Consider the following 17,432-nt stretch of genomic DNA (forward strand, 5'->3'; position numbering starts at 1 on the left):
ACAAAAATATATATATTTTTTACTATTATTGTTATTGTTATTTCTTTGTAGCATTTCTGTCATTGTTCTGCAGAGATATCTAATGAAAACGCACAGAAAAACTGCAAAAATCTGTCTTTCTGTTGCGTTTACTTGTAAAATTTAGCATAAAGAATAAATTCATCTATTCAGTTGCGTTGATGTCGCACCCGCTGCTCCGTCGAATAGACCGGAACAAATGAATTAAGCATTAGATTATGTTTTAGAACAGATAAAAGCCGTCGGTAACATGCTAAGTGGCTTCTTGAAGCACAAACCGAGCTTCACTTGAACCTCAGACGTGTCACCACAAGCGAACAGAAAACATCTTGCGTGAGCCCCTTAAAAGGTACTTTTATTTAAAGAGAGAAAACAAGAAGTTCCCTAATAATAAACATGCCGACTAACTTATTGTTGCATCCGTCTCTGCAGCGTCACCGGAGGAGAGCTGTTTGAGGACATCGTTGCGAGGGAGTACTACAGCGAGGCGGATGCCAGGTAAATCATGACGGTTTTCTCCAAATTGAGGCCACATCAGATACTCCACAATCATCTTTTAAATTTATTGTATTGTTTGAAAGACATTCATGTGATGCCAGAAGAGGCATCCTGCTGACTGAAAATGTACGTCAGTGTAATGCAGAAGTGTTGCATATTTAAAAAAAACAAAACCTGTTAGTGGCTCATTTGTCACCTTTTTACTTGTCGATGTTTTTTTTTTTTTATGACACTGTTTAGCTACGAGTCTAAATATGAATCTATAGCTTGAAACTTTGAACTCTCCGCAAGTTTTAGTGGAGGCTTTTTTTTTTTGTCAACGCAGAGAAGTTATGAAAGCACGAAATGTTCTGACGACAGAATTGGTTAATGTAGTTTGTGCTTACGGTTTCAACTGTGCTACTAATCTGCTGGTTGAGTTTAACTTCTGACCGAGTGACTCAGACTTTTTAAATTTAATTTCATGAATAAATCATGACAAAGCTGTTCTCCTATTTTTAGGTTGTTGTCAGATGCTGCAGTAGGCTGTTGTGGTAATTTAGCACTTTGCCTCTAAATTCTTAACTAGGTTTTAGAAATGACATCAACTTAAAATAATAATAATTTCAGTATAAAAACATGTGTAGACAATCAGTAATATGCAACGTCCAACGAAGGCAACATATATGTAGAGAAGTCTGTGGTCATAATGTGGGACGAGATAATCAAGATGATCATCAGAAAGTTTGAGATTTGCTTTCATGTTTGGGTCATGATCATAACTCGTGGATATTGGTGAGGGTTGGAGTGGACATGAATTGAAAAATTCACCTGGTGCTGCATTGTTTTAAGCCCTACTAGTTTATAAATTACAGACTACTCGAAGCATGGGGAGCAGATATGTAGTTTTATACTTTTTTTTTTCCTTTGGTTTTTGTTTTGTTTGTATTTCTTTCTAATTCACGTAAAGCACTTTGAACTCAGCGTCGATGCTGAAAATTCCTTATATAAATAAAATTACCTTACCTTAAGTTTGTTGTGTATATCGTATTAAACTCTGAATAGATGTTTTTAAGTAGTTTTGGAAAGTTATCAAAGTGACTCCCTCCGCCGAGCATCTTAACCAAATACTAATCATAAAAATATTTTAAAAAATTTGTCCGTTTCTGAATGAAAATATTCCCTTTAAGTGTGAGATTTTGTGTTTTTTTTTTTTGTTTTTTTTTTGGTAGGTTGGGTTTAACACGGTGCCGTCCAGCAGTACAACCAAATAAACGGTGGTGCTTGACCATAAGCAGTTTTAGTCTTTATTACAGCTTATTACAAGACGTTTATTTCTTCTTTTTTTTTTTCATTCCTAACGATTCTTTCCTCCTCAGCTTAAGATTTTACTTTGAAATTCACACAGGACTGCAGGCCGTCACGTCTGAGGCAGGAACCATTCAGATCATGCAACTATATTGACTTCAAATGCGAAGGTTAATGACTCGCTCCTCTCACATAAACCGTATTGTGATATCTGAGCTGGTTAAATTTAACGTGACGATATTTAAACTGGAAGGGAGCGAAGCTGAAGTTATTCTCTGTAGATTAAGACAAATGTTTGGTTTTGCGCTGGAAACACGAAGCATCAGCCGCTTTAGCTAAAACGGCTTCTGAAATCAAGACCACATCATCTTTTATGCTCTCGTTTAAGTTACACGGCAACTTCAATTAATGTAACACAAATTGTTGCTCTTTATTTCGTTGGCTTTCAAAACATTTAACTCCAGCTGAAACAAATGTCCTCTGCTCGGCCTTTTAGTGCTCGATGATTCCTTCCTGCAGCCCATTAGAGCTCGCGTATCTGCATGAGAGCACTATCTGCTCAATATGGTTTACATCACTCGACTCATCACGGGCTATTAAGACAGAAGCCAGAGCTGAATTGATGCTCTCAATTTGCTGAGTGTGGATATTTGTAACCAATTTGCTGCCCATATTCCAGGTCGTCTTCCCAAGGAGAGGCTCATTTGTTATTTTTCAAATCAGCCCCTGTGTTATTATGAAAGCCCAAAAAGCCAGATAATTTTATTTGTTTTGAAGTTTTTCTATATGTCCTTAAAATCTAGTCTGTATATTTTAAAGTCACTTGGTGTGTGTGTGTGTTTTATTTTGTTTTTCTTCTTCTTTTTCTTTAATATCGGTCGTCGTGGCGCCGCGGTTTGACCGACGTGTCTTGCCTTGCTGTCTCTTTCAGCCACTGCATCAATCAGATCCTGGAGAGCATCAGTCACATCCACCAGCACGATATCGTCCACAGAGACCTCAAGGTGAGCTACCAGACACCGATGAATATTAGAAGAGCTTTTTATTGCATCCGGCAAAGTAAACGCCCCGCACACCCGGGGCGCGCGAGTGCGGTGGAAAGGCGCGCCGGGCGGACGGATGCACAACAGGTCTCGGCCTGCGCCGCACGGACGTCACGCGGTGACGTCAAGAACTTCTGGGATGCGCGTCATCGCTCGCCTCGGCAGCTTTTCCCTCTCTGCTCTCCAACTCTCATGGCAACTCTACATCTATATCCTTCTTCCTTTTTTTTCATCCCCCCCCCTCTACCCGTTCCCTCCTCTCCACCCTTTCTAATCTGTCCCCCTCCGCTCCTTCCTGCTGCACTGCCGAGGAGTGACGAAAGCAGACCAGCTGCTATTAATAGCACATGTGTGTGTGCGTGTGTGTGTGTTAGATGACGGCCAGTTACTGGTTACCGCATGGAAAAAACTGCACACCTTTCGGAGCAGATTCCTCCCCCCGCCCTCACACCTGCAGGGGCTTTGATTTGAAAACACGACGAGGTTGATTTAAAACTCCCAGACTGAAAAAGCCCGATACCTGCGCCCGCTCGTGGTTTCGTCAAACCTTAATTCAGCCTCAAACTTTTAGCTTTAAATAATTCAGTTCTCTTTGAATAAGTAATTCAGCATGCTTCTGTTGTTCTTTTTGTGACGGTGCAAAAAATGTGTCCTCTGAAAAGTGAGGACACTTTTCAGCTCATGCAGATTTTTCTTTGTTTTTTTTTTTTTCCTTCTTTGTACGTTCGCTCATGAATACAAATATCACAAGATGGCAGAAATGATAAAAGGTGACTGTGGAGAGATGCTTTTAATACACACCTGTCTTTCCAAGCATTTATGCTGCGCCGCTACTGCATTCAGCTCATTTTTAAAAGAAATTTTAAGTACTTGCAAAACTAAAGTGAAATAAAACGGACGTCCTTGTGTGGACGAAATGCCTCCAAATAAATTTTCAGGAATGTTTCTTTAAACGGGAAGGTTAAAGCACCACACAGGAAAAAAAAAAAAAACAAGTTTCATTTCATCATTCTTGATGTATGCATGTGTGCTTATGCAGACGTAAAATTGTAACTCTGAGGTAAAATTTCAACCACGAGAGCAAACGAACACTAACATTGATCTGTCAATATTAGCTGTGTAGCCGCAAGGGACGTAGCGATGCACACAGCTCATGAGATGTGACGGTATTTGGCTGATTGAGAATATTTTTGCGGCATTCTTGGTAAAATCTTTTCCTGTTTAATCTTCACAAACTGACTAAATGTCTGACAAACTTTAAACGCTTCTAGAAATCTGGCATCAGTGCTAAACTATCCAGTCTGTTAGTCTGCCTCTTGCCTTTTATGCTTGATATTTTTCAGGTGGTGCCAAAGCCAAAAACAATTTTCTTACTTTTTGTGTTCTCACAGACAGACCAAAAGGTTTAATGGATGTTAAAATGGCAGCACTTGTCAAAGACAAAACAAGATGAATTGCCTCTTCGTCTTGATCAGATTGTGATTCATTGTTCACCTAACCAACATCCTGCTGATGTTTCCTTAGTCATGTAGCTGCATTGATTTATGGTGGACTCTGTGTAGAGTATCGAAAATTACTTGGGGGGCCCAGAAATACCAGTTAAGGTTGTGTCAAGGCAGTACATTTTCAGGTTTTTGCTGGAACAGTTCTTAAAACATAAGAGAAAAAAAAAAAAACAATAAAAACACTGCGTGTATTTTTCCAAGAACACAGAGGAAAGGAAGCAGCTTCTGCGCTCAGGAATCGGGAAAACTGAACCGGTGCGAACAAATTCAACCTCCTGCACATGTTTCATATGTTTTTTGCCTTCTTGCCATCTTGGGAGGGCCGCACGCTTAGAGGAGAGGGGTGTTGGGGAATTAGAGAGGAAAGAGTTGAATGCTGGTGGCAGGCAGGGTTGCCATGGCAACAGAGGGGGGTGAGGTCACCCGGCTGCTGCGGCGCCGGTGTAGGGACTCATTATGCCACCTCCCATCTATCTATCTCTGCATGTCTGGTTCTGTTGCTTCAGAAAAGCTGTCTGGTTCCTTCACTCCCCCCTTCTTCTTTATTTCCTATTGTCGGCTCAGGGCCTCATGGGCTTGAAGGGCGGGCAGTGGAGGAGGAGGAGGAGGTCGTAGGAGAAATGAAGGATGTGCGGCTAGATGACGAAGGCTGACATGTGAAAAGAAGCAGACCGAGGAGAGACTACGCTGGTCTTACAAGCGTAGCAGATGCTAGATACAAAGATCAACCGGTTTGAACTTTGGTTGTGGAAGAAAATGTAGAAGGTGGCTACCAAAGTGCTATGTGCGGTTATGTTGGCAGAGGTTTAATATTAATGGTCAAGTAGACTTCAGGTGAAAGGTCATGTGACAACCGGAGAATCCACACCACAATATCTGGCATAAATAATTGGGGTCGTACAGGGAAACTGCCCTCCTCTCGTTCTTGATGCGTTTTCCAGGAACATAGAATCATTTTATAGCATAATCAAGTAACAACTGTTAACTTCAGTTGTTATAAAAATACTATAGATATCAAATATGACTTCAAAGAAAACTTACTTTGTAATTTAACACCTTGAAATCGAGCCTCTGTCTCGTTAAAAGCTCCAGAAGAAGTTCCTATGTGCAGATCCATCAGGTGTTTGCTAACTGCTGCTGGCTAGTCTGAAGGAGCGGAGTGGGGGTGGTGGGGAGGAGGGCTGCTCTGCGAGGCAGCTTCAAGGAGGAGCTGCGTCTGGAAGGCGGTGCCAATTCCAGCTGGGCGTTTTGCACAGCCGAACAGTTGCCAGGGGAGATTATAGGATTTCTCAAACAAGCATGAAGGAGTCGAGGCAAAAACTCCTGTTTTTGATGAGGGGATAACATGACATGTTTCGGTGGCCTCCACAGTCACCACATCTTAACGAAAGAAAAGGTGTTCTGAAAATCTGTGTACGTCGGTACCCGAGTTAGTGAAATAAAGACGTCGTCGGGTTTTTGCAAAAATGTTGCGAGAAAGCCAAGAGTCAGAAAACATCAAATGTCAAATTCAAACAATAATCGAGTTGTTAAAGATCACATAAAGCGACAGAATTGTTTTTGGCAGAGACCATTCTGGTGCTCCATCCAGCTTTTTGGAGTCGCTTCACAAAATGGAGAAAAACTAAAAAATTAAACACAAAATCTGTTAGACCTGAGGGTTGATCTGTGTCCCGAAAAATATTTCAAAGTTTTGTAAGAGTGGGAGAAAAAAAAAGCTAAGATATTAAGAATTCTTGCAGCAGGGATATTATTGGTAAATATTGTGACACATGCTTATTTTCATCACTGCGATGACGATATAACCATAATATACTGTGCAGCCCTTCGATGATGATCATCTAAAACTGTAAAAAGTGGTCATCTTGTTTGTGTTTTTCTGAAGCGACGTAAGAAATTTTAACCTTTTCCAAAGCCTGGCTTTTATGCCTGATGATGTGACAAAACAAGACGTGGTCAAAGTGTTGGGGTAAATACCATGGCATCTAAATGAAAAGGCTCTTCCTCTCAGGCAGTCGTCAGTAACCAACTCAACCTCATCACGCTTCAGTAAGGATGTAGATGTCATCCTAAAGCTCTCTCTAGTGACGAGACATTTCTGGAAGGAGGATCCGTGCTTACTGCCACTAATTACACACATCTTCTTGTTGTTGCTCATCATTCTGCCAAAGTCTGTTTTGCGGTATTTAATGTTTTTTTTCCCCCATAAGGAAGATATATGGCTTGTCTGTTGTTTTACAGTCGAAACTGTGTTCCTGTATTTGAGTTTCTGACATTTCAAAGTAAAACTAAGCGAGAGAGAGAGAGAGAGGAGCTTTGCTGCTTCACTTTGGGTTTGGTCCTCTCAAATGATCCGCCTGCGTGTGTTGCAGCCAGAAAACCTTCTCCTCGCCAGTAAGATGAAGGGAGCAGCTGTGAAGCTCGCGGATTTCGGACTTGCCATCGAGGTGCAGGGGGACCAGCAGGCGTGGTTCGGTAAGAAACGGCCGCTTCCTGCTTCCTTTTGCAGCGTTGGCGCGCCGCAGCAGCATTTCCTCCAAGTGTGTTCGTCAAGGCCAGTTGAAGAGATTCAAGTGTTTTAAAAGTCCGCGTGCAGCTACACCTAAGGCCACATTTGACGACCACCACAGCCTCAAAATGATTCAACCTCTTCCTGACGACCATGTTTAGTACTTGGCGGTTAATGTTGAGTGTGCTGAGCCCAAGACGATGTAGATGCGGGCAACTGCTGTTAATGGTGGTCCAGATAAAAGAAAGTGAAGCCTTTTTATGATGTGGTGTTCATCAAGCCTGTTTTATACCTGGACGCCAGCTCCTGGCAGCACTCCCGGCTCATTTTAGTCCAGGAGCCGTCCAGCTCTGGGTTTGTGTGCCCAGAGATTTCCTCCCCTGGAAACATTGAAGGTATATTTCCTCCCACTTGATAGTACTTGAATTTATTTGCCCACCTTCATCTGAAATCTGATGGCTGTCCTTGATGGCGTCCTGTGTTTGCAACTATGATATACAGACACTCTTCTTTTAACTTTAAAGTTGTGGATTTTACTTTTAGCTGCTCCTCATGGAACATTTTGTTTATGCAAGTCGAGGATTTCTTTCTTTTTTTTTTTTTTTTTTTCCTGAACGTTTTTGGAAATTTATTTTTGAAAAACCGTACACACCGTCTACTGTTCATTTATTTGAGTTGCTCTGTTTTAAGCACACCTGTTGGAATCAGTGCAGTTTGTGTTTGGTTGAGTCAAATGTGTTTGAGACTACACCTGATTTTCAAATCTATTTTTAAATCTAAAAATTTGCAGTAGGGATAAGATTATCATAGACTCACCTGTGCATTGTCAATTCTTGCTGAAAATTTCTGTCCAGGTGATAGTGCAAAACTGAGATTAGATTACACAGCAGCTCCCACGTTTTGCATGGGAAAAATGAGAAATGTGTATTTTATCAAAAGGACCTTTGACCCCACAGACGTATTGATCTCCCCCCAGCTTTATTAGCTTCTTTATTAGCTTTCTTTGAAACGGTTTCCACAGAGATGGCTTTGTCTTTGACAGGTTTCGCTGGAACTCCTGGATATTTGTCGCCCGAGGTTTTGAGAAAGGATCCGTACGGCAAGCCGGTGGACATCTGGGCATGTGGTCAGAGAAATGTTTTTTAATTGTTTTTTTTTTTCTTTTCAGATTACACACACAGCCCATTCATCTCAAACTGAATGCATTTTTTACTTCATGTTCCCATGAATTTCATGTCTGTTTGTTTTATTTATTTATGTTCTGTCTTATCCTTCCATCTGATGAAACTTAACAAGGAATCCTGCGCTGTTCAAATGAAACTCATTCATTTCATCTTCCAGCTTTTAGGTTGTTGAATTTTTTAAATGTGAAAGTTTTTTTAAATTCTGTATAAATTCAAAGAGGAATCATTTATCATTTGATAGTCTTACATTTACCCCTGAATGGACTAAACCGTTGTGTCTGATGGTTTTGAAAGCCACATGGATTTTGTATTTTTTTTCCTCCATTTCCAACTTTTGATGTTTGCCGTTCAGGGCCGTTATGAAATACTATGTTTCACTTGCTTTTTTAATATAAATATACTTACTTTTTTGTGTTGTTTTTTTTTGTGAATTTTTCCAGGTGTGATCCTCTACATCTTGCTAGTGGGATACCCTCCATTTTGGGACGAGGACCAACACAAACTGTATCAACAGATCAAAGCTGGCGCCTATGATGTGTGTATTACTTGTCATAGTCTTGTATTACAGTATCATTCTAACCTCTATCCCTCACCTTTTACTGCTGTGTGCATTTTTGCAAAACATTAACTCCATAAATGTGTTATGAATTTTAGTATGTTATATTAAAAAGTAAAAAGAAACGAATGGGAACTTTGGAAAGCTGAAAAATCTGGAATTTGTACATGAAATGCTAAGGATGGCATGAACAAAGTTGCTCATCACTTTTGGAGCTCTTGGTCAAAGACGGGTCAGAACCTGAGGCTGTTGAAGTTGGACCTCCACGTTTACAGTATTTTTCTGTCTCAAATGTGTAATTTGTAAGTTGTACTAATTTAAAATTGGCTGGCATTTTTGATTTTCTGCGGCTTCACCATCTTTACCTGGCATTTCTGTTGTTTGCCACACCTGTTTAGCCGGGCTACCCTCTTTAGTGGCGCTCGTCAATGAGCAGCCATAGGTATTGTTTAATCCTTCAGTACCTAAGTTTTAGATATTTTTGATTAATTGTACGCAGTTCTTTAAATGTCCTGTGAGTAAATATTTTTTGCCCATTTATCCATAACAACTGGAACTTTCAATATCAAGCAAGTTATTTTCGCAATTTACCGTCTATTAAAAGAGCGCCCCTGAGATTAATTTCATTCCCTGCTACGAAGGAGGTGAAATTACCGTAATAACTTGATTTTGGCTGGAAAGCGCAACATTTCCCCTTTCAGAAACGGTTGGAATTTTTCTGATAGCACAACGTGTGGCGGGATTACGGTACTGCAAATTTGGCTGCACCGTCCCAGCTCCGTTTGGTCTGTATTGTTTAACAATTACACATTTACGGCATTAATAACCCCCTGAAATAAATGGATAGAAAGTGTTTTTTGAAAGTGTAGATTGTCTCATCGCTAATGGATACATTTTAATAGATGCATTAAACCTGAAAACCGATGGGTGTAAATTTTATCCCCAGACGGGCGTCTGCTTTTCACACCTGCTGTTCCGATCCACTCACACCTTTATTTAACGTGTGCGTCCACAAATCAATGCGACATCCCTGGTTCCTCTGCAGAGCGTCGTAGTGAAGACTTGAACACTAAAACAATGTCTAAGTTGGTATAAAGTTGGTTCCAAAAGTTAGACGCAGCCCATCAGCTCCACTTTGGCTTCACAACGTTATCTGGAGTTGCACTATTTGCTCAGCAATGCCTAGTGAAAAATGTTGCTCTAAAGCATTCATTTCACATCTGTGAACTCCATCATGACTTCCTGGCGTTTCCTTTTTTGAAATTCAAATGTAAGCATCAAAAGTTGCGTCAACTAAAGCCCATAAAGTCTTGTTTGTGAAACCTGAAAAGCGACAAAACTTTAACGTCATTTCATATTTGTATCTTAATGATCCGAGTGGTGCAAAACAATCAAGCACGGAGATCAAGTCCTGTCTACTGAGAAGCTCGGATTTAAGTCTTGGGAGTGATGTAGAAATGTAAATTTAGGTTTTAATTACTCTCTGCTTGTTACTGCAGGATTTCCATGCTGTTGTAGAGGGAAGAAATGCTCCATCACAGAGCAATGAGCATATTTATTAGATCATATAATCCTCTGGGAAAGGAGAATTTATTGCCTGTGTTAATTTTCAGAGTTTGAAGTAACCACATCTAATGATTGTGCATAAAAAGAAATGAAGTGGCTGAGGCAAGCACCCAGTAATTTACACTTCTTGAATAACATTTCTGTCAACAAGATACTTTTAATATTTTTTTCTTTCATTTTTTTCAGTGACTAGCAGCTAAAATAAATGTCTTTTATGGTAATGCTAAACATTTACTGGCACCTCTAACTTTGTTGGTACAAGGTTGTTTTTTTTTTTTTTTACTTCATTTTTTTTTCTCTATCATTTTTTTCAACGTCTATATTTCATTTTTGTATGCATTTGTTTATTTATTTATTTATTTTACCACATTTTACAACTTGTATAGTATAAAACCTTTTTGTAAAAGGCTCTTTATGAAAAATCGTTTCCAATTATTTCTCATCCTCTCCTTATTTAACACTGCCTCGTTTTGCCTCGTTTTCCTTTCAGTTTCCGTCCCCAGAGTGGGACACGGTGACCCCCGAGGCCAAGAATCTGATCAATCAGATGCTGACCATTAACCCTGCCAAAAGAATCACTGCTGACCAGGCCCTCAAGCATCCCTGGGTCTGCGTAAGTCACACTTTTACATCCGAGGAAATGCCTCCGGGAGCTTTAGCTCTTTTTTTTTTGAGTGATTGGGAAAAACAGGAAATGTATTTCTCTATAATAAGAAAGAAATCTGTTCAATGATTTTCAGTCTACTGTACAAGATTGATTCAGATCTTATTTAACAGATAAGGACTTGTTTTGAGTCATTCAGAGATTAGAAATCTGAGCAAATAAAAAAATCACATGTGGAGTTCCTCAGGGTCCTGTTCTCGTCCCACCAGCTCAGAACATCGCTTGCATGTAACTGTGCTGACGACTCTCAACTTTATATTTTTCACCACGGTCTATTTATGTTACTAAAACAAGCGTTACCCAGTATCACTGGGTGACCGTTTCCTCAGATGTGTTGGTGAAAAGCTAAAAACGGGAGCAAAAATCTCGAATGCCATTCGTGGCGATCCATTTACACAACGTCGCCACGATAGTTGTGCGTCTATTTGGCCAGAACGCAGTCTTATTTTTTTCTTTTCTTTTTTTCTTTTTTATTTCCATGAAGTCACAGAAGTTACTGTTTGTATTTAGGGATGTTTTTCATGAAGGTGAATGAGTCTGTAATAACGCGACTTCTCTACGCGCAGCAACGCTCCACTGTTGCCTCCATGATGCATCGTCAAGAAACCGTTGAATGTCTGCGCAAGTTCAACGCCAGGAGAAAACTTAAGGTGAGTGTTGAGATGATTAAAGGTCCTCAGATATATATATATATATATATAAACACCTACAAGGTATGACATTTTATTTATTTATTTATTTGATTGTCTTGAATACAGGGAGCTATCCTCACAACAATGCTGGTATCCAGGAACTTTTCAGGTGAGCTCGGCGCTTTCGTTTTAAAGCTATGCCCGCGTTTAAAACAGCCGCAAACCTCGTATCGATTATACACGGCAAATGAGACGTCAGCATTGCTCTGCTGCTGCTGTCTTCCTCCTCTTGACGGCACAGTTTCCGTTTCACACGGTATGCTTAGGTTTCGTCACGGTAAACAGTTCGATCACTGAGAGCTCAGGCTGTGTTTGAATGATGGCCTGGCAGGCCGACGCGCTAATGCTATCGACTATGTGTTTACATGCTTTCACGCGAGCAACGCGGCTCCAGCGGATTACTGTCAACCACGAGATGGAAGACAACAGACTCGATGCATTTCCGCATCACTTAAAGTTTTTTTTTTTTTTTTTTCCCCCATATAAGGAAATAATCAGATTATGTAATTAAACTCTGAGTGTTTTATTCCATTTGCTGCTTCACTTCCAATTGAAGAGAGTGGAGTATTGCAGTGAAACTTGGAAAATGTTGAAATTCAATAATCGCTCTGCGCGATGAAATGCATTATGGTAGAAAGTGAAGTGGTGCTCAGAGGTTTACATAGAGAAAGTACCTAAACACCCCTGATCAAGAGTTTGCCTTGAGGGGAGGGATGTGAACAGTAACGTGATTGGTTTGCTTTCTAGCTTCCAGCCAGATGCTTGCATTTTTTTTATTATCAAAGAATCGGCAGGACAATGTAATTATAATTAATCTAAAAACAACAAAAAAAAAAGATAATAGCTGCAATTTATTGGCACATACACACCTAAAAATGTCTGAATCAACGTTGCTTGAAGCGATTACCTTCGTCCAAAATAAGTGATGTACCTGGACGTTCCACCGTGATATTATGATGAAATAGTTTAGTGTCCAAGCCCGGTTCGACCCGAAACCGGGTCGTACGCCTGAGCTCGACAAAATGTATTATCTTAATTAAGATTTTACCGCTTTCGTTTTTAGACCACCATCTAAGTAAGCAGTGTAACCTCTCCTGTTTTCAGCTTTTGCTTAACGTCTTCCAGCTCCGTCTCGTTGCTTGTTGTAACCGCAGCGTGAGTCGAGGGCAAATATTGTAGGATTCTGAAATGCGCCAGAGAAGCCCTGGCCATCAAGCAAATCAGTTTTTTTTTTTTCCCCCAACCTGAACTTTGGGTCAGGCTATCTCTGTCTCCTAACCTCAGATTTAGGAACATCTTACATAATAACTGGAGGCTTTTTGCCTTCAACGCCAGGTTTTACCACACGAGAGGATGACGTAGGTGGAAGGCTTCAAGTCAATCTGAGTCGTCTGGGTAGTTTCTGTTTTCACTGCGACTTAAAAAGAGCCAACGCAATACAGAGTTTCACGTCAAAACGGCTCCGCCAAACAACTAATCGTGAGCGAAAGAAAACTTTTGTATCATTCACGTTCTCTGGGGGAAATAAATGTGGTGAAAATTAGACGTTTTGCCAGGCTTGTGTAAACTTCCGAGCACAACTGTAACTGGAGGAATCCCCCTCTCTGTCCGATAGTGGGACGGCAGCACACCAGCCCTGCCGCCACCACCAGCACGGCAGCAATGGCTCAGGAAGGTACGTCTGCTAGAAGCGGGTGTGCGATTCGTATTCGGACTGCCGGCATGCGGCTGCTTGAAACCCCCCCCACCCCCCTCCAAACCCCTGGCCTCCGCCTGCTGCCTGCACAGTGATGCACTGTGGTCATCACAGCACAGAGGCGTCTCTCTCACACACTCAAACACGAGCTCATCAATGGAAAAGCGCAGATTGAAGTTTGGCTCTTGACCTTTCGGGTCTCCTGCTGCTGCTGCTGCTGCTGTTCTTGACGCTCTAATGAGTGCTCCTCCTTTCCTGGTCAGGATGTTTTCATTTCCTGTGCAGAATCCGGCGGTGGTTTACCTGAAGCCCCCTTTCTCTCCCCGCCCCCCCCTCCTCTCCTTCCCACCCTCAGCATGACCCTGTGTCCTCCTTCCAGCTGCCGCCTATCGAAGCCACAGCTCTGCATTAACGCAAGGGATGCTGCTGCACTCTCTCACCCTAACGCCTTTTATATTTTAAACATAACTAAAAACATGAGCGGTTTTGACTCATTTGAGAACCGACACCTGCCTGCCTGCTTGCTGCCACCTTCCTTCAGCATGGCTCTGGCAGCCAAGCATGTTTCACAACTTGAGGACTTTCGGTTTGGCATCCCGCATGGAAAACTGGATGAACAGAATGCAAAGTGTTTCTCCTGTCGGCCGTTTTTCTTTGGTCGTCTCTGCTCTTCTGCCTGCTTTCTTGTTTACGTTTGGTGGGCTAAGCTAAAACGGAGCCTGGCGGTGTCTGTGTGCTTCGAGCACAGCGCTTCTGTCGTCATCAGAAGGAAAAAAGACACAAAAAAAAAACAGGCGGGAGATTTGTGTCAGCTCATGGAAAATTGCATAGTGCGAGTAAAACAGCGCAAAACAATGCATAAGTGTGCGGTAGAAGAGAAAGAACACATAGTTTTTAGATTATTTTCAAATGAAAAAAATCTGAAAAGTGTGGCGTGCTTTTTGTGTTCAGCCCCCTTTGTGGAACCACGATACAATCACAGAGATGCAGAAATTCTTACGCAGAACCTTTGCAAAATAGTTCAATAAAATAAAATGAAAGCTAATTTCATCATAGATTCTCAAATAAATTTCTGTTTGGACTTTGACTGGGCCATTCTAGCACATGAATATGCGTTCTATGGTAGCTCTTCCTGTATTTTTAAGGTTGAACCATATTGTTTCCAGTCGTTTGCAGCTTCCAGCAGGTTTTCTACCGGGATTCTTATCAAAGTTTCCAAACCTACCAAATAAAAGCACCACCATAGCATGATGCTGCCACCACCAAGCTTAACCACGGTGGCAGTGGGCTCAGGTTGAGGTGCAGCGTTAAATTTCCACCATGTTTTTTTTTTTTTCCCAGAGGTACTACAGCTGTTTGCTGTTTGTCTTGTGGCAAACTGCAACAGCATTTTTAGTTTTTATTTTGTTTCTTTTTTTTTAACAATTCCTTTCAACGCTTCTCCTAAAAGATTTGTGGAGGGAACATAACAGATTCCCTGAAACCGGAGCACCGAATCTCTGCTGCCCTTCTGGAGTTACCAGGGGCCTCTCGGCTGCTTCTCTGAATGACGCTGTTCCTGCCTGGCCTGTCACTTCAGCTGCCGACAGCTGAAGTTTTTTTTTTTTTTTTTTTTCAGATGACGATTCGTACAGTATTCAGTGAGAAACCCATAACCTGCTGGAGTATTAATAACCAGACCTGACATGAAATCACCCACAGGTGCAGTCTTTGTTTTGCAAATAAGCCGAATATATGCACTCCACACTTTTCTGATAATAGCAGGCTTCCCTCATTAGCTCTGATGAATCATATATATATATATATATATATATATATATATATATATATATATATATATATATATATATATATATAATGTGATCAATCACAGTTTTTGAATCGAGGTCAGATTCGTGTTGAAACTAAAGGCGCTCCGGAGGTTTCGTCCCTCCGCAGCGTTTTGCTGTGAAGACTTTGAAGTGGATGCTACTGCATGCTGCGCTGCATGAGCCAACCACTCGAGTGAAAATGGTCTCAGGAAGCGTTTTGAGTTGAAGTGAAAGCCCGACTCTTCTTCATCCCTGCAGTTCTCCCCTGTTTTGAGTTCAGATCTTAAGATGCAGATATTAAACGCGTCACTGTTTTTCTTTTTTCTTCTTCTCTGCTGCTCTTACCTCTTTGCGAACGGAAGGTAAGGGTGGCTCACCGGGACTGGACTAACACAAATACGGTTTTATGTTTCAGATTTATTTAAGGGCCGTGCGTTTTTGCATGTTTAGTTTGCATGTTGGTACCATTAAAAATTTACATAAAGTAACATGAGCACTTCTGGTTGAGTTTGAAACTTTTTTTTTTTTTTTTGCTTCTTTCATGGACATGGCAAATTGAACCAGAAATTAATTTATTTAAGGGTTTTCTTTCCAAATGTTCATGGTTCTTTGAGTTTATGATGGATTGAAAGATGATGCTTAGAGGTAGAATAAAAGCGGTATGAAAAAATAAAAGCTTAACAAATAGACCTTTAATGATCACTGCTGTATTTTTGGGGTTTCTGCTGAGCAAAAAAGAAAAATGTCTTTAAAGTTTCACAAAATGTTGCGATGGTTCAAAATATTTTAATCTGGTTGTAAATAATGGCCACTAATTATTGGAAACAGTTGGAATTTATAAACCGTGAGTTATAATTACAATAAAAATGTTAAAAAAAAATAAAAAATCTTTATTTAGGAAAATGTTGTTTGCTATAACGCAATTTCATTACGTACATTTTAAGATGCGGAATCGACAGATGGAAATTTGCAAAATGAGTTAAAAACCTTGTAAAATCATCTCACAACTTTACTGATTAACTTTTCATTTTCATCGAAAAGTTAAAAAGGAGGAAAAAAAAGTGGCAGATTAATAAAAAAAATGGGCTTAAAGTACATTTAGTGAGACTGTTACTGCCTCCTGTAAGAAAACCTTAAAAATGTATATTTAAAGATTCTAAAAAAAAGTGATTAAACTTCTAAATTGACGCACAGGAACCTTTCCGTTCTCGTATTTTGTTTCGCTGTCGTCTGCCTGTCGTGATCCTCCCTCAAAGCGTCTTTAATTAGTCTGATTGCCCCCTGCGGCGCGGCTGTCATGCCGTTTGGTGTAATCATCCTTCCCGCGGCGTCCTCGCTGATGTAAAAGGTGAACGCGACGTGAACTTTTCGTGTCTTCGGCTTTGTCTTGCTGTCTCACACTGTCCTCGTCTCCTTGTCCTACTTTCTTTCAGCGTGCAAAACCTTGCTAAACAAAAAGTCGGACGGCGTGAAGGTAAGTTCTCTGAGCCCTGTTGGGGCGCGCAGTGATTTACTCCTGATTTGAATCTGTATTTTTCAGAAATGTGTCTTTATATTGTGTATTTTTAGGGCTTGGTTTCTTTATGTAGAGTTAGTTGCTCAGTTTTTGTTGTTGTGTTTAGGTTTAGAATTGAACCAGAATTTACAAAATCTCTCATGTTGACTGAGAGTGAGAGTCAGTGCATGCGGTGAAGCGCCATGATCACCAGGGCCGGAATAAAACTCCTGCTACACAAAGCGATTTAAACATTAGACACCCACCTCTCCCCTTCTGGACCCTCCCTACATCTGCTCTCTAATATTAACTCCCTGTATTTTTTTATTTTTAATTTTTTTAGCTGATTCTCTTTTGATTTTTGTTTTTCTCCTCTACAGCTTTAGTATTTCTCTGTCTCACGTTTTCACCTCTGTAAGCTTGTGCAGCTGTTTTGTTTTTCCTCTCTTTCCGGGATCAACCTGGCAGCTTCACTTTTTTTAACTGCTTCTGATGCTTTCCTTGTTTCCCGATGACTCCTTGCTTTGTTTTTGTTTTTTTCCTCCTCCTCCTTTCCATTGCCGTCTGTCAGAAAAGGAAGTCCAGCTCAAGTGTTTGTTTGATGGTGAGATCGCCTCTGTTGTTTTTTGTTTTTTTTTGTTGGGCCTTTTTTCTTCTTCTTCTCTCTTTTCTCTCTGTCTGGTTATCCTGCTTGCTTTTTTTTATTCCTTTTGGGGAAAGATGTTTCCGGTGTCTTTTTTTTCTTCTTCTTCTTCTTCTTCTTTTCTTTTCCTGTTGGATTTCCGACATCCAACATCTGTACGTCTCCCCCCCTCCCTCCCTCTCTTCCACCATGTTGGTCCCATGATGCCGTTTTAGCCACAGACAAACGGCACATGCCCAGACTGTGATTCTTCTGCTAACCACTA

At 40.8% G+C, this 17,432-nt stretch overlaps 1 protein-coding gene across 21 annotated transcripts in view; it reads left to right on the plus strand.

Annotated features, from left to right (window-relative positions):
* The window catches only part of camk2g2 (calcium/calmodulin-dependent protein kinase (CaM kinase) II gamma 2), a 59,458-nt gene that overhangs the window by 26,312 nt on the left and 15,714 nt on the right, over nucleotides 1-17,432 (plus strand). For 8 of the 21 annotated variants that reach the window (XM_007551160.2, XM_007551161.2, XM_007551162.2 and 5 more), the window contains exons 5-14: nucleotides 451-516; nucleotides 2,735-2,807; nucleotides 6,724-6,826; nucleotides 7,903-7,986; nucleotides 8,485-8,579; nucleotides 10,657-10,779; nucleotides 11,397-11,480; nucleotides 11,589-11,631; nucleotides 13,138-13,197; nucleotides 16,463-16,503. In XM_007551160.2, coding sequence (XP_007551222.1) covers nucleotides 451-516; nucleotides 2,735-2,807; nucleotides 6,724-6,826; nucleotides 7,903-7,986; nucleotides 8,485-8,579; nucleotides 10,657-10,779; nucleotides 11,397-11,480; nucleotides 11,589-11,631; nucleotides 13,138-13,197; nucleotides 16,463-16,503 — 772 coding nt within the window. Of the gene's footprint in view, nucleotides 1-450; nucleotides 517-2,734; nucleotides 2,808-6,723; nucleotides 6,827-7,902; nucleotides 7,987-8,484; nucleotides 8,580-10,656; nucleotides 10,780-11,396; nucleotides 11,481-11,588; nucleotides 11,632-13,137; nucleotides 13,198-16,462; nucleotides 16,504-17,095; nucleotides 17,129-17,432 lie in introns of all 21 variants that reach the window. The other 13 variants (XM_007551164.2, XM_007551170.2, XM_007551168.2 and 10 more) reach the window with 3 other exon arrangements.

This window comes from Poecilia formosa, unplaced genomic scaffold (assembly GCF_000485575.1).
Source record: "Poecilia formosa unplaced genomic scaffold, Poecilia_formosa-5.1.2 Scaffold40, whole genome shotgun sequence".
Lineage (NCBI taxonomy): Eukaryota > Metazoa > Chordata > Actinopteri > Cyprinodontiformes > Poeciliidae > Poecilia > Poecilia formosa.